This window comes from Lepus europaeus, chromosome 23 (assembly GCF_033115175.1).
Source record: "Lepus europaeus isolate LE1 chromosome 23, mLepTim1.pri, whole genome shotgun sequence".
In the NCBI taxonomy this organism is placed as follows: domain Eukaryota; kingdom Metazoa; phylum Chordata; class Mammalia; order Lagomorpha; family Leporidae; genus Lepus; species Lepus europaeus.
This window is the reverse complement of record NC_084849.1, coordinates 14,908,126-14,934,374: the sequence shown is the minus strand read 5'-3', so window position 1 is coordinate 14,934,374 and position 26,249 is coordinate 14,908,126. Positions and strand designations below refer to the sequence as shown.

General features: G+C 57.3%; 1 protein-coding gene across 1 annotated transcript; it reads right to left on the bottom strand.

Annotated features, from left to right (window-relative positions):
- Positions 1-902: 902 nt before the first annotated feature.
- On the bottom strand, positions 903-13,737 carry HSPB8 (heat shock protein family B (small) member 8). The gene is made up of 3 exons (XM_062181960.1): positions 12,887-13,737; positions 7,490-7,553; positions 903-1,853 (listed from the first exon to the last, which is right to left on the bottom strand). Exons 1-3 carry the CDS (start codon positions 13,251-13,253, stop codon positions 1,694-1,696), a joined length of 591 nt encoding a protein of 196 aa, XP_062037944.1. The 5' UTR covers positions 13,254-13,737; the 3' UTR covers positions 903-1,693.
- Between the last annotated feature and the right edge of the window lie 12,512 nt (positions 13,738-26,249).

Below are 26,249 nucleotides of genomic sequence, written 5' to 3'. Positions count from 1 at the left end.
TGAGCCAGCAGGGGGGAGGGTGGGGAAGTAGAATTTGGGGGAGACCTGAGGACACGGTGGTGAGGAGGGGGCAGCCAGGCACGGGGCAGAGGATGGGCTGTCGGCAACGGAGGAACAGCGCACAAAGGCCCTTTCTTCTGACCGGACCCTTCTCTGGAGCTGGATAAGCAACGTGGGCTAGACATGCTCTGGCTACACGCACCAGTGCCCAACGAGCAGTGGCTTAGACAAAAATATCTCAACACGGCGTTTAGAGCTGAGTGATGACAGAGCTGGATTTTCAGCTACGACACCATCAAGAATCCAGTGTAGTTCCATCTGCATCTCCGACAACTCAGATCCCACCCTGTGACTGCAAAACGGCTGCAGTAGCTCCAAGCATCTCATCACCATGTGACGATGTCCAGAAAGAGAGGTGAGGTAAAAAGGGCTTCTCATCCGACTTTCTCTTTTATCACTGAGCAAAATACTTCCCAGAAACTTCCAGTGGACTTTTTATACCATTGGTCAGAACCGTGTCACATGTCTACCCTGAGACCAATCCCCTGCCGTGGGGAACAGAATGGCCACGATGAACTCAGACCGATGCTGAGTTACCCTCTGAGGCCGGGGGCAATGCTGTCTGAACAAAACAAGGCCCTGTTAGGAAGGGGGACAGGGCCACACCGGCCGAGGGGGCTGTTGCAGTTTCTGGGGTGGCCAGGGCTAGGACCCTGCACTGTGCAGAGTGACAGGGAGCAAGGCTGTTGGCACAGGGCATCAGTGAGCACTCAATCTGTGCTAAGTGTCGGGAAACTCACAGTGACTTAAGCCCCAAGTGGGTATTTATGGGTGTGCACGGTCGGGGAGTCCGGGACGAGAGCCGCTGTGGCATGCAGGGCCTCATAAGAAGCACACGAGGCTAAGAACATCAGCTCCTTTATTATTATCATCATTATTAATTATTTACCATTATTATCCCCTAAACAACAGCACAACTCAAACAGTCAGGACACGCACGCCCCGCCCACGTTCACAGCCCCACTGGCCTGTGTGCCAGGCTGCCTGGCCTCTGCTGGGTTCCTCTGTAAAATCCAGATGTGGACAGAAGGGGGTGGGGCTTAGCCAGAGAATGAGCCATGGGGCCGCCAGCGTCCTGGGGGACCTCAGGCACGGGCTGCAAACGTCCGGGCGCAGGGCAGAAGGCACTGCTGCTTTCCGTGTGGTTGGTGGGGAACAGGATCTGTCTAAAGCCTTTCGCAGGCCAGGGATGGAGCAACACGGTGCCCCGGGTTCCCCTCCACCAAGCCACTCAGCAGGCACGGAAACAGGAAGCCAGTGTAGGGATCTGGGTGATGGGGTGGCCCCCAGAGAGAAGCAACCCTTGCCTTAGCAGCAAGGTCAGATCCGATGTGAAATCTTAAGTCCCCATTTGTTTGTTTTGCAGCAACAAAATGTGCAACATTGTCATCAAAGTAGAAAAAAAACAAGGGCAAAGAAAAACCAGTGTTTGACCTAACGCAACCAAGCACGACTTGCCAATTGCGCCCACTTGTGGAGAGATCTAGTACTACACTATCCAGGGAGTTTGTGGTCGTTCCCCCACCCCCCAACACGTTGGATGCACTAAAATGGAGTTCAGCTAAAGTTAGGTACCCCGCAATCAGAGAAGCCTGGGGTGGGGGAGGAACAGGGATGCACCAAGGCTGGTGTTTCAGGTACAGGTGACTTCCTGGCTGTCCTGGGGCAGCTCACTGTTGAAACTGCTCTCTCCATAAGGCGCGTAAGGCGGGACCTGGGGGGCTTCGATGATCAGCAGCCCCTCCGGGGAGAGCGAGGCGAACACTGTCACGGGATCCACTTCTGCCGGAAGCCTAGGAGAAGCACGAGATGTTCGTCAGCCACTGCCTTTAACCCAGCGCAAGCATCCTTTCACTGCTTTGAAAGAAAATATTTTGGGGGACTGGCGTGTGGCGCAGAAGGTTAACCACCGCCTGCAACACCAGCCTCCCATACGAGCACAGATTCCAGTCCTGGCTGTTCCACTTCCGATCCAGCTCCCTGCTAGTGTGTCTGGGAAAGCAGCGGAAGATGGTTCAAGTGCTTGGGTCCCTGCCACCCACATGGGAGACCTGGAAGGAGCTCCTGGCTCCCAGCTTCGGCCTGGCCCAGCCCCAGCCATTGTGGCCATGTGAGGAGTGAACTGTCAGATGAAAGGTCTCTCTCTCTTTCTCTGTCTCTCCCTCTCTCTTTCTAACTCTTTCAAATAAATAAATCTTTCCAAAAAAAAAAAAAAAAAGAGTGAGTCTTAAATATCTCCTAGCAGCTCATAACTGGTTTTTTTTTTCCCCCTAAATTCATTGGTAGAATCGCTTGGTTGGAGCTTCATTAGTGTCTAGTGTGCCCGATAGGGAAGCATTGATATGCCCATTTCACAGATCACTAAACAAAGATTTGGGGAAAATCAAATTGCCAGCTCAATAGTGCGAAAGCATCAAAGATGGGATCTGCTGCACACGAAATTGGTTCTTGCTTTGATGTTTTTTATGAATTTTGGATTCTTATTTTGAGTGGGACGTGGGTTCTTCAACACGCCATCGAAGCTGTGAGGGATGCGGGATGACCCCGTGGGGAGGCAGCTGTCGATAAAACTTAGCGAAGACTCTGACGTCTGAGCACCTATGTGTGCCAGGTGCTTTTCCTGGATCGTCTGATTTAGCGGCTAACCAGGCAGTGCCACTGCTATCCGGAATTTGCAGAGGACTGAGTCGAGGCCCAGAAAGGGGGCCCAAGCGCGCCCAGCCGGTGAGCGGCAGGTGGGAGTGGCAGCTGGGATTCTGGTCTCCAGGCTCGGAGTGGCCAACCATGGGGCTGCACGGAAATGCATGTCCAGCTTTGCCGTGGACCCGGGGCCAAACGTTCAGACCTCCCTCCTGCTGCTAGGGCGGGGCTGGCTCTGCTTTATCATCTGCACACCAGCCAGCAGGCACCCGGTTCACTGTCCCAGGGTGGCCACCGTCCAGGCATGGGCTTCGCAGGCCGGTGGAGCAGCTTTCCAATGTGGACCCTTCCTGACTGTCAGCTTTGGGGCTGGGGTCCTGCCCCCCTGCAGCTACTTCCTGATAGGCCAGAGGGGAAAATCATAGGACCTAACGCTTGAGGTGGTGTGAACACTGCGTAGCAGGGGCTGGAACTGTGGCGCAGCTGGTCAAGCTGCAGCTTGGGAGCCCATGTCCCGTATTTGAGCACCGGTTCGAGTCCTAGCTGCTCTACTTCCAATCCAGCTTCCTGCTAATGTGCCTGGGGAAGGCAGTGGATGATGGCCCAAGGACTTGGGTCCCTACCACCTATGTGGGAGACCCAGGTAAAGCCCCTTGCTCCTGGCTCTGTCCTGGTCCAATGCTGGCTGTTATGGCCATTTGGGGAATGAACGAGCAGATGAAAGATCTCTTTCTCTCTCTCTCTCTCTGTCACTCTTTCTACTAAATAAATCTTAAAAAGTCAAAATAGCAGGGCAGTCAGCATCCCGACAGGTGTGAGGACGCTGCACAGGCGGCGGTGTCACTGAGCCACCGCAGGGCTCTTCCTGACTCTGCAGGTCCACAGGGAGAAACTGAGCCCAGGGGGCGGGACCAGACCTGTCCCGGTGTCTCAGCTGCAGGCCTCCAGGCTGACCCCGCCTGCTGGGAAGTTATTCCTCTTCCAAGCTTTTCAACCTTTGCACTTACATCTGAAGGGACGGACAGCTCGCCCGAGTGACTGTGTGCCTTTAACAAAGAGGGGCTGCACTTAGCACCAGGCCCTCGGGCAGTCACCAGGGTCGGCTCAGAGCTCACCCCCAGCTGCCTGTCACTGGGCTGGCTTCCCGATCGCCTCCTGCAGTGATGAGAATTTAACTTCATCCAAAGCGAGTTGATCTAAGACAGATACGTCTGCAGCAAAGCACGGTACAGGCGTGTGAGTGCGGAAGGCAAAAAACAAGCAAAGGGATTGTTCTGCACGCGACACTAACCATCCAGGAAGACAGGGGCTTTGCACCTCCTTCCAATCCCTTATCTGCTCTTTTCATAAAAAAATACAAAGACAGCTTAGCCTTAAAACAATGTGACGGTCACATCAAATTGTGTATAGGAGGCTCCTCAAAAAGCTTGTGCAAAATGGAATTAAAAGATGAGTTTATGTTGTGCAAAAAAAGGTTGAAATCCATGCAGGTGAGGGGGTCTATGGGAAATGCCATGGAGACTGTGCACTGTGGAAACTGAGTGTGCATTTCCAGATTGCTCCCGCTCTGTGTGTGCACAAGTGTGTGCATGAGATCCAAGGTCTACCCTCTTGGCGGATTTCAGCTGTATGTTACAGTCTGTTGGCTGTGCTCGGATCTACAGAACCTACCCCTCTTACACACCTGAAAATTCCTTAAGCCCATTGACCGCCCTTCCCCTAGCCCCTGGCCGCCGCCGCCTTCCCTTTCTGCGAGTTTGACGACTTTAGATTCTACGTAAAAGCGAGTGTTTCCCTTCCCCTGCCTGGCTTGTGTCCCTTGGTGTAATGTCCCGGACCTCCATCCCTGACATTGCAAATGTCAGCCCTCCCCCTCCCTGTCCTTTGTAAGACTGAATGATATCCCAGATCTGCTCTCTACTGGCTGAGCCCTTCATTGAGTCCCATCAGCCTCAAGTCTCAGTTTCTTTATCCACAAGACGGGCTTGCAAACACTGACCCAACGGGATTCCCTTAAAGATGCAGCAAGGGGAGACCTACAGCCTCTTAGCAGGCACAGCAGAGGATCAACAGGGAGGAGATATGCTTTAGCTCTGAGCATCCTCTCCTTCCTGGTCGCTCATCCAAGTTGGGAGTGGGAAAGAGCCAGGCTGCAGTCCTTGCCCTGCCCCCAATCTGAGAGGCAAATTCCAAGACCTCCCAGAGCAGGGCCTTTGGGAAGAACATCCCAGCCCAAGGCTAGCAGCTGTGGGAAATCTCCAAGAATCCCCGCCTGCCTGGCTGAAGGAGCTGCCTGGCCCCCTAAGCGACCAGCACTTTTCCTGGGAGAGGCCTCCGGAGACAGGCTCGGAGCTGTCCCGGATGCCAGCCTGACGCCCCAGCGTCACCAGTGCGGACACAGCCCCGAGGTCCCGGGACTCCTGGGAGATTGCAGCCTGCGGAGTCTTTGAGTCATGCCAGTTCCCATGGACCAAATGACTGTGCCCTGGGCTAAACGCCTCACTCACACCCTGTCGCTGGCCCCCACACTCCAGCCTGCGAGGACAGAGGCTCGAAGCAGGCACGGAAGCCGCTCAGTCACCCCCTTACTTTACCATGGAGCCAGGACTCCCAACAGCAGGGCCCACGGTGAAAACCTTTAACAAGCCTGCCAGGCACGTGAAATTACAGCCTGTGACACCGGCACCCCATGTGGGAGCCCCGAAAGAGTCCCAGCTCCTCCGCTTCCCATCCAGCTCCCCTCCTCCCCACGCACCAGGAAGGCAGCAGAGGATGGCCAAGTGCTTGGGTCCTGCCACCCATGTGGGAGGTCCAGATGGAGTTTCTAGCTCCCGGCTTTGGCCGAGGCCAACCATGGCCATTGTGGCCGATTTGGGGAGTGAACCAGTGGATGCAAGATCTGTCTCTCTCTCTAACTCAACCCCTCCTCGCTAACTCTTTACCCTATTTCCGCTATCTTAAAACAAAAACAAAAACAAAATATGGGACAACCGGGCCAGCTGAGCCCTGCCCAATCAGAGGGGATGGAGGGCCTGGAGTCCCTCTGATTGACAGAGGCCAGGGCAGGCTACAAATGGCTCCTTTGTATTTTAACAACCAGCCCAGCACCAACTGAGTAGTAGCCCTATCCTGAGCAACCTGGGAGCCTTCACTGCTCTGGGAACTCCCAGCGCGACCTTGGAGCTGGGAAAACCCATGGACACAGCCGCCTTTGGGGAAGGACCACCCACGCGCTCTGCCCCGGGGCTCTGCGTGGGGCTCTGTCTTGATTCCTCTGCTCCAGCTGCTCCCTCTGCCGCGCCCCCCCCCCCCCCCAAGCTGTGCTGGATCTGGTCGCTGAACCACTCAGGGCTGAGGGTCACCAGGCACGCCAGCCAGCGAGTGCGAATTAAAAACAGCCTGGTGTTTGCCTTATCAGGAAGCGTCCGCAGACAGCCAAGAGCTGTGCGGAGGGCCGGGAATGGGCAGGAGCGGTGGGGAGAACGGAGCACGGGATCCCGAAGCTGAACGAAGCCTCAAGATTCAGCTGCTGCAGGATTCGGCTCTGTGTTGGTGCTGGGGATGGAGCGAAGCCTCAGCCCCAGCAGCAGCAGTGATCCGAACGCCCCCCGCCCCCGCCCCAGCTCACTTTCAGCTGGTAACTGCAAGGCTGGGAGCTGCACCTGCTGCTTCGCAACAGAGTAGGGGATTCCGGCCTCAGGTTGTGCGCCTTCCGCTGGGCCACACTCCATTTCCCCCTCATTCAAGGAGGCAGCTAACACAAGGCCTCTCTCCCCAATGACACGCGCCTTTGCTGCAAGGGCTAAATGCAAGGGTGGCTGGGCAGAGACCTCACAGCCACAGGTGCACCCAGTGGAGTGACGCTGAGGCAGGAGCAGGTGCGGGTGGAGCACCCGGCAGCTGTCCTGTGAGTTCAACCACCATCAGTGTGCTCCGAGTCTCAGTTAGGGGCTCCAGGTGGCTTTGAGTCACAGATGGCCGTCTCACTGCGCTCCTGATTCCCCGGGCTCCACCCTTCCCTTCCTCTGTGCCCATCTCCCCATCTCCATAGCACGGCGCCTTCCAACAAGACTTTGGGGGGCTGCCCTCGGAGGTGCCCTCTGTCCCGGCCATGGCCGAGGCCTGGCTTTCAGAAGATTCTGTTGGTTCATGCAGGGCTTCAAGGGAGGGTCTGTCTTGGTGGCAGGGAGGACTCCGTCAGCCACGTGCCGTGGGAGGCTGACGCCCTGGCGCTAGGCCTGGTGTGCGTGTGTTATTCTGCCTCGCTCCCTCTTGGCTCCTTCATCCACAGAAGGGGGTTGTTCACGCCCGCCTCCCAGGGCGCTGAGCAGGTGAGCCGGCACCATCCAGGTGTGGCCCCTGCCTAGCCCCCGCCGCAGGTTTGCTGCAGCACCTTCTCCCCTTTCTTCTCTTGGGCTCAGTTTCCTGCCCCACAGAGGGTGTCTCCCAAGAGATGCCCCAGGAGTGGCGTTGGGCACAGCGGTTACGATGCCACTCGGGGTCGGAATCCCAGCTCCGTGTCCAGTTCCAGCTGCCTGCAATTGTAGAGCGTGGGAGGCAACAGGTGCATCCTCAAGCGGCGGGGCGGGGTCTCTGCCACCCACCTGGGAGACCCTGATTGAATTCTGGGCTCCTGGCTTCGTCCTGGCATTTGGCGGAGTGAATGAGTGCACGTGAGATCCCTGTCTACCTCTGGCTCTCAATAAATAGGTGGATAAACACATCTGTAAAGTGCGAGCGCCCTCTTCCTCCATGGTCCCCACCGAGACCCACACGCCCGGTTACTCACTGGATTTTCTTCGTGAAGTTCTTGGAGACGATGCCGCCTTCATGCTGCTTCTCTTCGTGTTTGCCTGGAAGGGAGAGGAACAGCACATGTCAGCACCTGTGGCCCACGGGCACTGCCTGGGGCTCGGGGCTTGGATTAAATCCTGCTCTGCACCTGCCTTCATTGGGTGGCTTAGGGGTCGGTCCAGAAACTCCAGTGGTGCGAGCACTCGGCCCCCCGTGTGCCCCGTGGACGCACCTAAAACCACCTCCCAGGCTGGCTGTGAGGATGACCCGGAAGGGAGGCTGTGACTGGGGGCTGTTGCCAACCAACTGTCAGTCTTGGCCAGACCCTAAACAGCCTGTGGGAAACAGTGCATTGTTGCAGCCCAGATCTCTCTAAGGTGACCATGTAGAAGTGAGGCCCTCATTAATGACTTCTTTATAGTGCAGAGACAGTGCATGTATACGTGAGAAAATACAGAAGACAAAATCTGTCGCTCAGAGGAAGTAACAGGCTTGGGTTATGTTCTAGAACTTTCTATGTTTCCTAGACATGTGTACACGTCATATAGATTTATATCACATACTTATCAAATCCAATCATTCTATATATTACACTTGCAGCCTGCTTTATTCTTTGGGTAATTTACTTATTTTCCCGTATTACCGAATATTCTTGGACCAGTGATTGCCAGGGTTTGCACAGATTCCACTGCAGTGGTGTGTGACAGCTCGCCCAGCCTGCTGCTGCTGCTGCTGGGCACTAAGTAGGGCTCCAACCTTGGCAAACACCGCATTGCTCGGAACATTCTAGCAGCCGGACCTCCCGCCAGGCCCGGTGACTCCTGCAGGACCGATCCCAAGCTCGACCATTCCTAAGGCTGGATCTGTATTGCTAAATCACTCCCTGGAAGGACCACCATCTATTCTCCCACTAGCCGGGGTCACAGCTGGACGCGCTCATTTTTAAACTGCTCTTCTGTGACCCCACCGCTGCTCCCACACAGCTGAAGCTGCCCCGGGACCACCAGCCGCCCGCTCTAGCACAGCCTTGCGGCCAGGGGAACCCTTGGCCAGGGCATCCCCGCCCCCAGAGCCTGGTCCTCCCGAGGCCTGCTTCCCCTGGGGACAGGCCAACGCCTCTGACTCAGGCCTTTTGCCTCCTGGAATCCTAACTGCTGGGGGAGAGGAGGAGGAGGAGGAGGAGGAGGAGGATCACAGCAAATTTCCACAGGCAGTGCCTGACTTAATTTCTCGGCTTCATGATGCTGCTGGTTTTCTGTTTTTCAGTGCAGCATCCAATCAATTCCACGATCCTCACACTCAGTGGCAGAGCAGGCTTTGTGTTAGATTCTGGTCTTTTTTTTTTTTTTTTAAGATTTATTTTATTTATTTTAAAGAGTCACAGAGAGAGCTAGAGACAGAGACAGAGAGATAGAGGTCTTCCATCCGCTGGTTCACTCCCCAGATGGCTGCCAACAGCCAGAGCTGTGCCGATCTGAAGCCAGGAGCCAGGAACTTCTTCTGGGTCTCCCACGTGGGTGCAGGGGCCCAAGCATTTGGGCCATCTTCTACTGCTTTCCCAGGCCATAGCAGGGAGCTGGGTCGGAAGTGGAGCAGCTGGGACTCGAACCGGCGCCCATATGGGATGCCAGCACTGCAGGCTGCAGCTTTACCTGCTATACCTCAGCGCTGGACCCTAGATTCTCTTGACAGCTGTATGCCCCTGGAATGTTCTGAGCGCATGCGCACGGGAGGCTGGGCCAAGACACAACGTTTGGTGGTTTCGCTGGATTCAATGATTCAGTGCATTTGGGACTTAATGATGTTTTCAGCTTGCTGTGGGCTCCTCAGGGCACGCCCCCTAGTTGTAAGCCGGGTGCTGACCCCCTGTCAGCCACTCTGCCAAGCGCTCTGCCTCTGTGCACTCCAGGAACTTTCACAGCAGCCACAGAGAGCAGCCTCATCTGTCGTCGCCACTTTAGGGATGGGGAAAGCCGAGTTCAGAGAGGTGTAGGGACGCAGCGGGGGTCACACAGCCAGGAGGCATCGGAGCAAGGATTCAGAGGCCGGCAGGTGGGTTTCCGATCGCTGGGGTGCGGCCTGGGGTCCCTGCTCTGACATTCCCCAGCACACCTCTACCCTTCTCCGGGGCCTCAGTGTTTTCTTCTCTGAAATGGGGGTGAGCACCCGAGAGGAGCGACTGAGAGGGAATCGCAGAATCACCTTGTGGGCTGTGAAAACGCGTGAGGGTGGACACCTGTAGTTTATTTGGAGAAAGGACTGCTCCTCCCAGTCGGCGCTCCACAGGGGGTCCGAGCGTCAGGGAGGGGAGGGGCTCTAAGCAAGGGCAGCTCCAAGACTAGCAAAGCAGGGACTGAGCAGGGGGCTCGGCTGCTTCCAAGGCGTCGTGGCTAAGAGGCTGGTCCTGAGGCTTCACTGCCAGCCCGTTTGCACGCTGAGATTGGTTAAGGATTACAAGTGGTTTTGAATTTCTTATTTTGCCTCCTAATCTAGATTTTCTACCACGTTTGTAAGCCGAAGAGCGCAATCCTGCAGAGTTTTAAAGAAAGAACTCAGCCGCTGGTGGCCAACGTTGTCTCACGGAGCCTTAGTGGGACAGCAGGTGCCCCGAGCAGGCAGCGTTCGCTCTCCAGGGAACGCGATTGGCTGGGCTAAAGAAGGAAGGCGCTGTTTCCAGGGGCCCTGGGATTAGGGAGGAGGGGCGGGAACGAGGCCACAGGGTTTTCCAGGTCCTTCCTTAGCCAGCTCTGGCCCAGTGTCCCAGGAAGAGAACATTTCTTGGCTGGTGGCTCCGACAGGGTGGGGGAGGGCGAGGCGCGACGGAGATCACCTAGCCCAGCATTTTCCAAAGGTTTTGCTGGAAGGAGACGCTCACATGTGGTCAGATAAGACGGGGCTGGCTCTCAACCCAACAAACATTCAAGGCTCTGATAAGGCCTGCAGCAGAGGGAGCTGTTTCTAATTTTGTTTCATCCGGTGCCTTCTAAAACTCTAACCTCCCCCTTTTCATCTCCCAGACACTGGCCTGAAAGCACTTGGCCAATACTGACCCAGCCCACAGCCTCGTGAGACCAATGGCAAAGCCGAGGCTTCCGAGCAGCTGGATCCGGCCGGGGCCACCCCGTCGGAGGCAGACCCAGCCAGCCCAGTCCAGCACCTCCCAGGAGGGCCTGGCTCTGAGTCTCGAGCACTGTCACAAGGAAGCAGGTGATCGCAGGTGAGGTGCTTTCTCTGGGCCTCAGTTTCCCACTCTGCAGAGTGGGCTGAGTGCTAGACCTCCCTCCTCCCCACTTCCCAGGAGGTCCTTAGGAGGAGCCAGTGAGCTGAGGCAGGCAGGCAGCTGGCCCAGGGCCCAGGCCAAGTGGCTGTGGGAGAGCCGGCTTGTCAGCATGCGGTGTGGGATGGGAGACCGGACCTGACTCCTGACTTCCCCCGGAAGCTGCTTTATACCAAGCCCCGGATGTCAATCTTGTTTTCAAAACCTCTTGGACGAAAGCCTGGTGTGCCCTCAGAGGATTCTGTAAACTGCACATGGAAACGGCTTTGTCCTCTGTCATATTTAAGCTCACTGAGCCTATTTTACACATGTGGAAACTGAGGCTCCACAGCACAGCCTTTGGCTCTGTAAGATGCTTAGTGGGGATCTCAGCCGGGGGCTGCCCACCTGCTAAAAGGCACCTTCGAAAGCAGATGGAGAAAAGCCCTTCCGGGCTGGACACAGGGCTCCGGGAGGGAACACAGGGACGGGGAAGAGCCCTGGACCCTGAAAGCCCCAGGACCCTGGTTCAGGTTCGTACTGGCGGAGCTGTCACAACAGTCACGTGTTCACGGAGTGCCAGGGCGGACGCTGTGACAGCGTTACTCACACTCGTGTTCAAACTCTCCAGATGACGACCCCATTCTGCAGATGGGGACACTGAGGCTCCTAAAAGCCTTTCTCGTCCTTGTCCACCAGGCTTGTAACCAGCGGTACTGGGATTGGAGCCCAGGTCTCAGTGAGCATCTCACAGTCTCTCAATGACAGCAGCCACGCCTTGTGTTCTGGCCACATCACAGGCATGACCCCCACCCCATGCCACACTCCTTGTGGCGCAGCCTTCCGAACCCCGATTTCCAGGCAGGAAAAGGAAAGCACACAGAACTCCAGTGGTCTCTGCATGCTGCCGATCAGTGGCCAGTACCTGTGTCCCCAGCCAGCTCTGGGAGCCCGGCCGGTGCCCTCGGTCAGCACGTGGCCCTAGCGTGGCCCAGGCCCCCCACGCCCACCCCAGCCTCTGCCGCTAGCCACCCCTCCGTGCCGTGCCGCTGGGGCTGGTCCCCACCCAGCCTGAGCCTGCGGAGGCTCTGATGGATTCTCTGGCCTGCAGGCCTGTGCCAGGAACACACTCTCTTTAATGGAACATTAATTGGAAGGGAAACACACACACACACACACACACACAAGCTTTCTTCTGCCACGCTGGGGAGAAGCGCAGGCGCCCGGAGTGCCCGTCTCCTCCTGCGCGGCATGCCCCCGTCCCCGGCTGCGCAGCGGCTGCGAGGCCCTGGGCCTGGAATCCGGGACACACTGGGCTCAGGCCCTGCTGCTGACTCACGGCCTGACCTTGGCCCGCTCGGCCGGGGCCTCTGCCTCTTCGGCTGCACAATGGGCCGAGGCGCTGGCTTCTCGGGGCTGGAGGATTCTTTTGGAGGAGGAATACAAGCATTGTAGGCCAGGCTCTGGCTCGGTAAATCCACTCCCTTTGCGGTCCCCTGCCCTTCCCTCCCCAGACAGCCTGGGTCTGAGCCGCCGGTAGCCTTGGCTAAGGTACTGTAAGCTCTCCATCTACAAGAGGAGACAAACAGGAGCAGACCTTCTGTGGCTGTCCTGTTCGCTGCAGCGTTAGACACGGCGCCTAGGAGGTGGCGAGCGCTCCCTCAAGGTTACCCACTGGCATCCGTGGAGTCACCACGGAGCCCCTGTTTCCTGATCTGTGATGAAGGGGAGGCATGGAGTCTGTGCCAGTTATAGACGCAAGGCGACATCAACACGTTTGTGGTGAAATGGAGTTAAAGGACATGCTTACTCTGGGGCAAAAAGCTTCTGAAATCCAGGCCTGGCTCTTTCCTTCCAGGCATGGGAGGCTGTCCATGGTGTCACGGCCAGCCCATCTCACGAGAGGACAGGATGAGGGGTCCGTGTCTCCCTGCTCTGTCGGCCTAGCCTGGCCTCTGCATTCAACTGTCTGTTGAAACATCCAGGCGGCTGTGTCCCTGGCCTGGGCCCTGGCAGCGGGGGCAGGGTGACTTCCTCCTGGGAGCTGGGAGAGGAGCACTTTCCATAAACACAGCCTCGTGGGCTACAGCCCGAGGCCCCGGGCGCAGCTTCCCCGAGCCCCCAGCCCCGACTCACCGGACACCTCCACGTAGCCGTCCTTGGTTTTCACCATCAGCTCCTCGGGCTTGAAGCTGTGCACATTGACGCACACTTTCCAGGGCTCCCCGGGGAAGGGTGGAGGGCTCCTGCCTTCGGTGGGCACCCCAAACCTGGCCGCGGCGTTGGGCCCCCGGGGCACTATGCCCGACCTCAGGGTCCCGGGCCACGGGGACGAGAGCCGAGGCAGCGCCCAGTCCGGCCACGAGGCGGTGAGGTCGTCGGCGAAGGGGTCCATGCCAAAGCCATCGTCCAGCAGGCGGGAGGACAGGGACGAGTCCCGGAAGGGGTCTCGGCGCAGGCGGCTCGGGTAGTGGCAGGAGAACGGCATCTGCCCATCAGCCATGGCGGCTACTGAGCTCAGAGGGGAAACCGAGGCTCAGGGCGAAGGCACCACCTGCCCAAGGTCACACAGCTGAGCTGGGCTTCCCGGCTTATCTTCAGCTTCAGGAAAATGCTGGTCTTCGGTCAGGGAGAAGCAGGACCATCCACAGCCAAGGTGGCTCGTGCACACCAGGCTGGGGTCCCAGCCCCCAAAGGTGCTCCCTGGCTGAGCCCAGTGGAATCCTCCCCCACCCAGGGACCCGGAGATCAGCAAGCCACGGTCCTCCCGAAGCTGTCCAGGCGCGCAGCCAGAACCACCGAGCTGGAGAGTGGAGCCAGGGGCTTAATAAACTGGGGAACACACGCCTAGAAACTTCTCCTGGCTTCTGGGCTGGGAGCCTGCTATTTATTCGCTGCTGGGGGCTGGGGGTGGAGCCGCAGGGGCCTCCTGTCACCGGAGTATTCGGAGGTGATGAAGCAGCCCGAGAGAATCCGCCTAGGGGACAGCTGGGCTCCGCACCGGCCCGGGGGAGGCTGGGGGAGGCTGGGAGGGGCCTCTCCGGACGTTCTCTCCTCCCAGACGGCGGCGCTCGGCTCCGCCCTCCCGCTGCCTCCCCCGCCCCGCCCCGGCAGGGCTCGGCCGCCTGGCTATTAATAACCCTCTGCCCGGCCGAGGGCTCAGGTCACCCTCTGGAAATACCTTCCCCGAGCGTGTGGCTGCAGGCGTCCCCGTGGGGACCTGCAGAAGGGGAGGAGAGAGGGAGGCCGGATACACCGGTGGGCTTGGAGGTGGACGGCTCTGGGTTGTAATCCTGATTTACAACCTAGTCCAGGCTCTGCGTGTCTTTGGAATAGAGTGGCAAAGGGAAAGAAAAACAAAACAAAACGGTGTAACTCTCTATGTAGACAAGGATTCCAGTGGGGAGGACTTGGAGGGGGGGGGGCTCTGGCGGCAGGTGCAGGGGCCGCGCGCGTTGTGCAGTGGAGGAGAAAGACTGCAGGGCCCCGGAAACACCGGAATCCCTAAGGGAGCAGCCAGGAGAGGGCCAGGGGATGGAACATTGCCGGGAGGAACTTCTAAGTCCAAGGGATTCTGGCTAAACCAACCGGACCAGAGATTCTGGCTTGGACTCAGGCCAGGCTGGGGTCAGATTCCACCTAGGGGGGTGGGGTGGGGCTGGAGGAGGGGTCGGGTGTCCAGGGTGGGTCTTGTTGCTTAACTGACTTAGGCGGTTCTTTGCTGAAACCGGATTTTACGAAAAACTGCGCAGATGCACCCAAAAGAAGGCTCAGGAACGTGGCTACGGGTTGGCCAAGCGATGAACCTGGCAATTTAAGTCTAAAGCATTAGCATCCCCCTCGGCACCTGTGAGCCGGCTGCTTTCCCATCTGTGAGGCGGGCGCCAGAGCAGCCTGCGCGTGGTTGTGTCCGAGGAGCGGCTGGGGCAGGTGATTCTCGCCCAGCGTTTAGGACACCCACCCATCGGCACTTTCGTTCTTCCAGTTTTGTTACCAGTGACGCCAATGCTTGCTCTGTGCCCGCCCCCGTCCCAGGTACTTCGCAAATACTAACTCAATGGATTCTCCGCCCACATTTTGTAAGGCAAGGAAAGTGCCGCAGGCCGTGTTACCGAATGACAGTGTCCCTTAGGATTGCACAATCATTGCAAAGTTCTGTGCCCAGGCAGGATGCCTGCTCTGAGCGCAGGAAGAACGCGTTTTCCAGGCTTCTCCGCTGCTCCTGTGAGGCTGGAAGAATCAATTTACAAACCCTCCTTGGGCTTAAAAACAACAACGAAAACCCCTGGGCTTAGGTTCCTCTTTGATCTGTCCCCAACAGGTGGCAGAGGTCTTTTCCTCTCCTTCTTCGTGGGGGGGTGGGGTGGGGAGGGGGTGTTCAAGAACTCAGTGAGTCACAGGTCGTTAACGGTTGGATGGTAAGCGGTGCCTGCTTAGGCAGTTTGCTAAAAATAACAATCCATAGACCATCCCGGCGGTTTCCTGCCTCCCAGGACCTGCCGCCGAGGGGCGGGTCTGCGGAGTCTGCGTCAGACCCTCCCTCCTGCGTCGTTGTGGTCCACGCCCCCTCGCAGACCCTTGCCTCTTACCCTTGGCTATGGGGCAGCAGGGCCTGGGCCAGTGGGACCTGGGTCGCCCTGACTCCCAGCTCTGTCGCTGAGCTGCCGGATCCTGATGGAGACCCCCAGCCCTCCTCCCGCGCCAAGAAGGGGAGGCAAGCCCCAGGCCGGCAGGCAGCGTCCAGAGTGACTGGGCCCCCACTTGATACGGGGTGAGCTCATCAGCCTAGCAGCTTCAGGCTGACGTCACTGCCTCGGCTCTCTCTGTAATTGCAGCTGGGCAGGGCCAGCTGACTTTGAAGCCAGTTATGGGGAGAATCGGGAGTCATCAGCCCCGCCTGGGACCTGGGCAAGACTGGGGTGCGGTCTCTGAGTGTGTGTGGGGGGTCTGGGTGGGAGTGGCTTGGCCTAGAGCAAGGCTGGGAGTGGGTTCGGGTGGGAGCAGTGGGAGTGGGAGTGTGTGTTGAGGGTCAGAGCTGTGTTTATGGAAGGGTGGGTCTGCTGGGGAGTGCGTTCTGGAAATACTGCTTCCCCTCCCCCTCCCTCCTGCAAGCCCCACTGGAAGCTTCCAGAAGGCCCCTCTGCCTAGAACAAGGCACAGCTGGAATGAGGAGAACAGAGAAGACAGAAGCCTGGCCAGGGAGCGGGGAAGGGAACCAGATGACCTAACGTCCCTCCCCATGTGGAGGCCACGGGGGAGGGGAGGGAGGCTGGGGGGGTGGGTATTGTGGCACAGAGGGTTAAGCCACCGCCTGCGAAGCTGCTTAGCATCCCATGTGAGCATTGGTTGGAGTCCCAGCTTCTCCATTCCTTATTCAGCTCCCTGCCAATGCACCTGGGAAAGCAGTGGAAGATGGCCCAAGTGTTTGGGTCCCTGCACCCGCATGGGAGACCCAGATGGAGCTCCTGCCCCGTGATCCTGCCCTGCTTCCGGGTGTCTGCTCCTGGGGCTCTTGTTACATTTCTGGGTTGGGCTAAGGGACTGGGCTGCTGGTCCTGCTGACCCAGCCCCTTGGCCGGAGGCAGCTAACGTGTAAGCACGGGTCACTTAAACCCCAGGGGCTGACAGCCAGGTGACAGTGTGGGCTCAGAGGGACCAGAGAGGAGAGGAGGCTCCAGGCTGGTTCCACCAGGGCAGGGAAGGCAGGGGCGTAGATTGTGTGGGCATGGCCAGGGCGCACGTTAGATCCCAGGAGCCTCTGGTTCTCTGGGCCGCCAAGCCCCTGTTGCTTTCACTCCGGAAATACCACAGCTAATCCTCCATCAGGCAGCCTGGGGCAGGTGAGGATCCTACATTCCTGAAACAATGCGGGCTGCAGGGCTCCGGAGCTGTCACACTGCCTTTCTTTGTGTAGGGAGAAGAGGAGGGGGCCGCCCCCAGCCCCCAGCCCTCCCCAGCCCCTCCTCCAGCAGCCTGCCTTTCCAGCCCCGGACCGCCCCATCTGTAAGGCTGAAGGGAGGGCCTGTGTGAAGCCCCCATGGCAGGGTTTGCTGGGGGTCCTGTCTGCCTGATGCTTTCTCTCCAACTCCAGGGCCTGGGACCTCCTGCTGGGGGGGTAGACAGCCCGGGCTCTCCAGGTTAGTCCCTCGTGGCTGCCCCAAAAGTGAAGTGGAGGTGAACAGGCTCACGTCTTTCCTGCCTCTTCCCCGGACCCCCCATGGACAGCACCAGTGGGATCTGCAGAACCCTCGGGGGTCCCATTCAGAGGGTGCCCGGCACCCTCAGCCAAGTAGCTGGTGGCCCCGTGTCTGGATGGCTGGCTCCTGCATGGCAGTCTGCACACACATGCTGCAGCATCAGCTAACACGTCTGGAGTCTGTGGTGGGGGAGGGAGCACCGAGCCGCAGGCTCTCCCAGCAGGGCCCCCGGAAGTTTGTTCTCATTAGATCCATTTCCCAGGGGAACCCCGCTTGTGAGTTTTTCAGCCTAGGCCTGTGTGAACTTCACGCCCAGGTCTCTCTGCTCCGTCACACACACCCCTACAAAAGCAAAGGAATACAACACCCCACAGGGTCCCTCTCTCCACAAGCTCGTGCCCTTGTAGCATCTGAAGGTCACGCTTGTTTGCTGAGTTCTGATTCTCTCCAGAATCCTCTACAAATAGCAGCCAACACCTATTTACTCTTTGACACCAGTTGTAAGTGCTTTGCGCTAGGGTGGGTGCTGTTAGCGCCATGCATGGAGAATGATATTGACACAGAGCAGTTAAATGACTTGGCCGAGGTCACACAGCCACCAAGCAGCAGAGTTGGGACTTGAACCCAGGAATCTGGGTTCCTACTACCGCGCGAGTCTGGAAAGAGCAGCCGCAACCTGACGGCAAGTGTGGCCACCATGGCTGGGGCACCCTTCCGGGCCGGGCTCTGTGAAACACTCCATATACCCACACGCTCTTTTAATCCTCTAACAACCATCTGAGGCAGTGGCACTATCATTAACCATGTTTTACAGCTGAAAGATCAAGGAGCAGAGACGGATCTGTGCCAACTGGCTCCAAAGCCCAGATGCGGAGCTGCCCAGGGTGGCCGTTGCCAGTGGCCCACCCTGTATGCCCAGCCAGGCCCAGGCCCGGCCAGCCGACCAGGTCGCCAGCCCACCTCTCGCCCCACCTTCTCACTGAGCTGCCTCTTCTGGAAGCTTCTGCTGACACTGTCAGTGCCTCTCAGTGGAACAAGTGCCAGCAGGAAACACGGGCGTTTGGGAGGCTGGGGGCTACCTGGGATGAGCCGTCGCTGTCAGCGGGAGGGAGAGCCGTGCAGAGCCGGAGCATGTACCACTAGGAGAAGGGAGCCAGTGTCAGCCGGAGAGGGGACAGGGAGGATCACCCCCACACTCCTCCTCCAGGCTGGACACCCCCTGCCAGGGGCCTCAGGGGGGTTCCCTATTCCAGAGCTTTATCAGAGAATCTGAGGTCTCCTTGCCTGGTCCAAACTGCTATCCTGCATCCAGGCGACTAGTATCTCAACTAACCAGGAATGTCGGTGCTAGCATGCAGTTACTGCCTGAGAGGGAAACATGAACAGATCTGGATTTGAGCCTTGATTCTTCTGATACTCTGGGCAAAGGACTTCGCCTCTCTGAACCTTTGTCTTGTCATCTGTAGAATGGGAACTGTAAAAGTACCTATTTCTGGGGCCGAGGCTGTGGCGCTGCAGTGCGGGCATCCCATATGGGAGCTGGTTTGAGACCCGGCTGCTCCACTTCCCATCCAGCTCTCTGCTATGGCCTGGGAAAGCAGGATGGCCCAAACGCTTGAGCCCCTACACCCATGTGGGAGACCTGGAAGAAGCTCCTGGTTCCTGGCTTCAGATGAGCTCAGCTCTCGCCCTTGTGGTCATTTGGGGAGTGAACCAGTGGATGGAAGACCTCTCTCTCTCTCTCTGACTCTCTTCTAACTCTGTCTTTCAAATAAATAAGATAATTCTCAAAAAAAAAAAAAGTTTATGTTTCTTAGCACACCTGCCAGCACGGGTTGTGAAGCAGAAATGGTCCGGAAGGTGGGTGGACCGCAAGAATGTTGGCCGTTGTTCTGAGTGCTGGAGCAAAGACAGAAGCCTGAGCCATTCCAGCTCCTTATCCCATCCCTACATCCTTTGAAGTCCAAGTCTGGGAGTTTAGCCCTTATCCCTGCATACCAATTCAGTTCACACCCTGTACTGTTCACTACCCCACCCCCTGCATTCTTCCGGGCCAAACTTGAAGAACCTGTATGAAGGAATTCACTTCTGCCTACTGCCCCTCCCCCTGCGAACCCCCAGCCCACCTAAGATAGAAAAAGCCCACCCCTGGGGTCTGGGGTCTGGGCCCCTCAGTGCACGCTGGTAGTAGGTCACGCATCCCTATGGATTTGTTTTCTTGGAGTAAATTTGGTCTGGCTGTGAGCTCGTACCCCATCTCCTCTCTGTTCTGCACCCCTTTTTCTTACACTGAGTGCACCGAGGAACCATGGGAGAAGGAGAGCTCTCGGAACAGCACCGAGTGCCGGGAAGCTCCAGGGAGAGCAGCCTGAGGTCACTGTCGCTGCTGCGGCTGGGCACCAGCGGGCTTGTCCTGTGTCCGCCAAAGGTCCATGTGTTAAAGCGTTGGCCCCTGAAGTTGCATGTGCATGGCACTAAGAGGGTGGGCAATTAACCCAGTGATGATGTTTGCAGGTGGGGCCTTTGGGGGGTGATGGGGTTGGGTCATTCGGGAGGAGCCCCCAGGGCTGTATCCTGGTGGCTTCCTAGGAGCCCGCGCGGACGATGGACAGCTGTCTACTCCCTCTTGCCACGGGACGCTCTGCACTGCCCCGGGGCCCTGTCGATGTTGGACTGTGGAGCTGGAAGACATTGCTGTAGGGATGAAGAGTCGACCAAGACGTGGCGGCACGGGCAAAACCCTGGTCTGCACCAGGCTCCTGGCTGACAGGCTCTAGCCCGGGCATGCATGGCTCAGTGGAGGAGCAGAGGTGCTGGGCCTGGGGACGGCTGCTTCATTGTCACCGACACAGCTGCCTTCTCTGGCCGTGCCTTCTGGGGGGCTGGTGTGTTTTCAGAGCCCTCGCCACCACTAACTCAGAGGTATGTCCTGCATCTAGAGTTGATTCTTATCCTCCTGCCCATCAGCGTGTGAGCTTCACCAGGGCAGGGGGTGGGGACCTGTGCCTGTTGCTCCTGGCTGTATCCCTGACACCCAGGATGGCGCAGGGCCCACAGGCAAGCTTCAGCACAGGTTGTGCTGTGTGGCTGTCTTTACTGTTGTTTGTAGACGTGTCCAGCTCCTCCTCCTCCACTTCCTGGGCACACGGGAGGCAGTGATGCAGCCTCTTACACTACCGGGAGGAGCCACGTCACTGGCTGTGGTGAGTGATGGCGGTCATTCACTGCCATTTAGAAGCCCTTCATTGCCAATGGGAGCACCTTGGCTCCACGCAGCCGGGCCCCTTGGGTGGTTTCACTTGCCCTCGGCACCGTGGTGAGCATCGTCATCATTGTCATCACTAATAGGGCTGTCCCTGCAGGCCCACGGGAGGCGTGCGTGAGAAATAAAATCTGGCTCTTCTGTTAGCTGCGAGCGGTTCCTGGGGGTGCTGGTGTTCACACAGGAAGGAGTGCAGACGTGAGACAGAGCAGCCGGCGGGCACGCAAGCCGAGCCGAGGAAGAGGACTGAGAGCCCGGCCTGCGTGCTCACCGCTGGTTTGACAGATGTGGGCTGTGGGCCCTGCGTCTCTTCCGCTGACCCTTTCTGGAACATTGCTGGGTGGGGGCCTCCTGGGTGTGGAGTCCCTCCCAGAACTCCCAGAACCTCTCCTCAGGGAACAGCAGATGACCATTCCCTGAGCTGCCCGCGGGGAGCGGGGCGCTGGTGGTTCAAGAGGTTGGGTCCCTGCTACCCCCGTGAGAGACCTGGATTCCTAGATTGAGTTCTTAGCTTCTGGATCCAGCCTGGCCCAGCCCTGATCACTGTAGGCATTTGGGGAGTGAATCAGTCGATTTCTCTCTTTCTTCCTCTCTAATTCTGACTTTCAAAGTAAATAAATACATCTTAAAAAAAAAAAAAAGAAAGGAAGAAAGAAAAGAAATGCGTGGAAACTGCCACACGAAACTTCTGCCCACCTGTCATTGACTGAAGTTGGTCACGTGGTCAGAGCAGCTTGCAGAGGAGGCTGGGAAATGCCGTCAGTATCCTGGCTAAACTGGGGAGGGTTTCCCCTGTGGGTGGAGGCGGAGTGACGACCGGGAGGTGTCTGGAAAAGCTTGTGCTGGGAGAGTGAAGACGGACTTGGAAGAAGGAGCCTAAGTTCCTCTGGAAAACTGGTGGGAAATACGGTCTCCTTCCCACCCAAGGGTGAGATTTTCCTGCATAGAACTTCCTGGCGATTCCAGACAACCCACCTCGGACTCTATGGCGCTCAGGCAGCAGGGTGGGTGGTGGTGGAGTCCTGTAGCTTGGCACCTTCGTCTAGCAACTGGGTTTGAGGCGAGGGACGCTGCAGGGGCAAAGTCCAAACTCTGTGTGCACCCGTGTGTGTGCGTGTGCGTGTGCGTGTGTGTGTGAGAGAGCACGTGTGAATGAGAATGTGTGAGTGTGTGTACACCTGCCCCAACGCCTTTCCGATGGGAAATATGACTCTGGTGTGGTTGGTGTTGTTTATCTTGGCTTTAGATTTGAGCCTCTTCGGAAGAGCATCAAAGGAACCCAGTGTTCTACCTTGACAGGGTATTGGACAAGTTTCCACAACAAAGGAGAAAGGGAACAAGACAAGAAGAAAACAAACTCCATGAATCACCTGGCGTGGGGTGGGTAGAGACAGCATTCCCCAGAGACAGCATTCCCCTGGCCGTGGGGTGGGTAGAGACGGCATTCCCCTGGCCGTGAGGTGGGTAGAGACGGCATTCCCCTGGCCTGGGGTGGGTGGAGACAGCATTCCCCTGGCCGTGGGGTGGGTAGAGATGGCATTCCGAGGGCGTGGCTGGCCTGTGGACGGGCGTGCCGTGTCTTCCCACTCCTGGAACCACTGGAGTGGAAATGTTGATGAAGTGTCAGGGTGGGGACATGGGTGGGAGCATTGCCAGGTTCACGGGAGACTCTAGATTGTTCCGCGTGGAGAAGAGGTGTTTTCTGGGAGGACGCAGCTGGGCGTGCTCTGGGTGATGAAAGGTATAAGAGGCCTTTTGCCAAGGGGACTGGAACTCTAGACACTCATCACGTGCCTACCCAGGCAACTGGACCGCCCCCACCTCCCTTTATGGTCAGTAACAAGGGCACTAACTCGATGGTGCATTTTGCTGAGTGTTTTACGCCTAGCACCGCTTCTGCTCTGCATGGCCACCTTTGAGGCTGATGCTCCCTCTCTCCCCATTGGAAAGATGAGGCACCCGAGTCTCAGAGAGGTGAAATCACTTACAGAGAGACACGCTGCCAGGCACCAGCAGAGTCTGGCTCCAACCCACGTTTTTCTGCCCACCAAGTCCCAGCTTTCATCCACTGTCTTATTTATTTATTTGAAAGGCAGAGATAGAGAGAGAGAAGTCTTCCATCCACTGGTTCACTCCCCAAAAGGCCGCAATGGCCAGGGCTAGGCCAGACCGAAGCTAGGAGCCAGGAGCTTCATCTGGGTCTCCTACATGGGTACTGGGGCTCAGGGACTTGGGCCATCTTCTACTGCTTTCCCAGGCCACAGCAGAGAGCTGGATTGGGAGTGGAGCAGCTGGGACTTTGAACAGGTGCCCGTATGCCACAACTCGGGCCCCTGGAGGTCACTTTTCTTGTGATGCCCTTCTTGACTCTCCAAGGCTATTTCAAATGCCTCTTTGGACCTCGCATCGAGCTGTGCCACTTAATAGCAAGGTGCCCTGTCTGTCTAGGTTTCTGCACTGTAAAACAGGCAGTGACAGTGGCATCTACCTTAGAGGTTGTGGAAAGATGAATATGTAAGTTTTTCACGTTCATACGCATGGAAAACTTAGACGTATACTTGGCAGGTAGCAGCCCTGTATTAGCTGTATTAGTGGTGGCTGTTCTTGTTATGCCTGTTTTCATTTATTTTAATTAAAATGTTTTAAATTTTGCTTTTTTTTATTTAAAAGAGAGATTCTACCTGCTGCTTTACTCCCCAGATGCTTGTAACAGCTGGGGCTGGACCAGGCCAAAGCCAGGAGCCTGGAACCCCATCTTCCTGTCCCACACGGGTGGCGGAGTCCCAGGCACTTGGGCCATCGCCTGCTGCCTCTACAGGTGCACAATGGCAGGGCGCTGGGCGAGACGCAGGGTAGCTGTGTCTGAAGCCCAAGCTCTCTGATACGTGACGCGGGTGCCCCAAGTAGTGAGTTAACCACTGTGCCAAATGCTCACCCAGGTGTGGGGCTTGTGGTCACCACTGTGGCTACTTGCAGCTCGCCATGGGATATGTCTGGATGACACTGTGGGTGCCTTCTAACTTAGCGCTCAGTACTGGCTGCGTAGAAGAAGGGCCTTACGGGGCATTGAGTTTTCTGGCTCCCATCTTCCAAGATGCTTCTGATTCGGAATAGAACGGGATTGGAACATGTATGGTTTTGTAAAATTCACGGGTGCTTTTAATGTTTAGCCAGGATTGAGAGCCACTGCCCCAGCTGCCCCCCCCCCTCCCCAGTCCTCGTAGCTGGGAGAGTAACAAGTCCCCGAGAGGAGCTTGGTTTGCTCAGGATCGGGCAGCAAAGCTAGGCCGGCAGTCCTGGCCCTGACCGCTTGGGAAGTTTGATTTTCCGATGTTCCTCCCAGTCTTGTGCTTGTCCCAGTGCTGTCTGTGAGTGCCCCTGGGGCTGTGAAGGTGGGGTGCTGGCCTCACCCGCCCTCCGCTCCATCCCTGGGCAGCCGCTTCTCTGGAAACAGGGCTGGGAGGGCCAGGGGCCCTGTCCTGGCCAATGTGGGGAGAACAAACGTGGATTCTGGGACCCAGGAGACAGAACAGATCAAGGCACCGAGGAGAGGCCCAGGGGTCGCGGGCACGGCCTCTGGCAGCCACGTTTTCTGGGGAAAAGTCACCAGGGTCCCTGTGGACAGCCTGAGGCGGGGGGGAGTAGTGCAGCTGGAACAGCCCAAGGGGCTCAAAACCCAGCCAGCCACACGGTCTCCTCTTGGGGCCACGTGGGGCCAGAAGCTGTCGTCAGAGAATGAAGCACATCAGGCCTGGCTTGGCGCTTGCTCGCTGATCCCTAAAAGGTTATTATTGTTATTATTCATGGCGAACGTTGACTACTGAGGCCCAAGGAGAGCACCAAAGAACTGCTCGGGAAAGGACGTCTGAGACACTGCACAGATGTGCTAATGTAGATCCAAGATCAAACTATGTAAGGCGAGCCGGCCCCGCGGCTCACTAGGCTAATCCTCCGCCTTGCGGCGCCGGCACACCGGGTTCTAGTCCCGGTAGGGGCACCGATCCTGTCCCGGTTGCCCCTCTTCCAGGCCAGCTCTCTGCTGTGGCCCGGGAAGGCAGTGGAGGATGGCCCAAGTGTTTGGGCTCTGCACCCCATGGGAGACCAGGAGAAGCACCTGGCTCCTGGCTTCGGATCAGCGCGGTGCGCCGGCCACAGCGCACCTACCGCGGCGGCCATTGGAGGGTGAACCAACGGCAAAGGAAGACCTTTCTCTCTGTCTCTCTCTCACTGTCCACTCTGCCTGTCAAAAAAAAAAATGTAATAAGGCTTATTAGGAAGATTACGGAGGTGAACAGAGTGTCGTGAACATGTAAGGCATACAGTAAGTGCTGCTTAAGTGCTCCCTGCCTCCTCCCTCCTCTCTGCTTCCAGGCACCCCAGATGGACAGAGGACACAGGGCCGTGTCTGTGAACACCATACCATGGACCTTTAATTAGAACAGAGACATGTTTCGTACAGGCTGAGAAACCGGAAACCCGGGAAGGTTATGCTTAGCTTGTGGAGACCAGAAGTCAAGTGAGCCAGGGCCCTTGTGTCACCGGGCAGAGGTTAGGGGGTCCCAGGACGCTGGGGGGACACAGCAGCTTCTCTCCCTCTCACGTGGATGCTCTGCTCGGAGGCGGGCTGGCCAGACGGGGCTCGGCTGGTGGTGGGATCCTCTGGTTTGAGATTTTTCAGATGGGAGTCCCGGTCTCCAACATAGAGAACGGGCCTTGGGGGTGTACCAAGGCCCCTAGGCCAACGCGATGGATTCTGCTGGGCCCTTGGCTGGTGACTGCAAGATACAGAATGGAGGGCAGTCCTCACAGCACCAGCCCCCCGAGAAACAGCCCCCCGGGGTGTGGGGCACAGAGTCAGGCGGCTCGGAGCTAGAAGAAATTTGGGTGCGTCAGTTCCCCTTCCTGGGCCTCAGTTTTCTCATCTGAAAAGTGGCTCTGTGACCCATGTCACTGGCTTGTTGGGTGATTGTACGAAACAGGTGACAATCAACAGCTCTGACCCAAGCTACACAAGTTGTTCGGGGGACACCTTGAGGTCTCCGTACCTCACGGCAAGACACAGCGCCTGTGGCCTCACTTGGCAAATGAATTCTAGGTCCCACCTTCTTCTTTCCTCTTGGCTGACAAGCTACAGTCAGCACAGGACACAAGGGAGCTGGAAACCCCTGCCCCCCACCCTGCCAAGAACACTTAGACCAAGCCCCATTTACAGATGACAACACTGAGGCCCAGAATCCAGTCCATTTCACCCACACAGACACACAGGCAAGAGAAACACACAGGAATGCCATTCCAGTCTCTTTGGCTCAGCTTGTTAGAAGATGCGGCATCGCTTTTCTTAGCCACAGAAAAGGGATTGAAATTCCCTCTCTTCCTCTCTCTCTCGTTCCCTCTCTCTTTTTCACAAGTTCTGATTTTTTTCATATAAGTTGGTTTGTGTTCAGACATTTTATTCCTCAATTAATTTCCATCTAAATGAGGTTTTCCCGGAGATAACCAGTGTTCTAGTTCCATTTGAGCCTAATGGGCCTGACAGAAGCCTCCGTTTCTGCCAATTCCAATTTATCCGGCGATTCCAGCACCCATTACCTGGGTGACGATGCCCCCTGTGCAGACAGCGGCACCGGGACCTGGCATTTCCAGGATCGATTCTGGGGAAGAGGTGGTCCCGTTCCCAGTGGCACTCAATAAACGGAAAATACATCGTTAAATAAACCGTGTTTTAATGAGGGAGCCCAACATGGAATTCACAAAGCAAAACAACATCCATCAAAAAAACACAAACAAACAAACAAAAACTAAAAACAAACAAACAAAAAACCCCGACACAGCCCCAAATAAAAAAAAAGAGAGGAAGTGACGGCGGCGTCCAAACCGTCGGTGCCGGGGTGCGGGGGGCGAGAGGACAGGGGTTAGGGTGAGCAGCACGCAGGTGCGCGGGGCCGGTAACCGAGCTAGCAGGAGCGGCTCAGCGGCGCTCAGCTGGCCAGTGGGAGGGGAGGTGTGTTTTTGAGGAATCCTGTTTTTATTTGGACTCTAC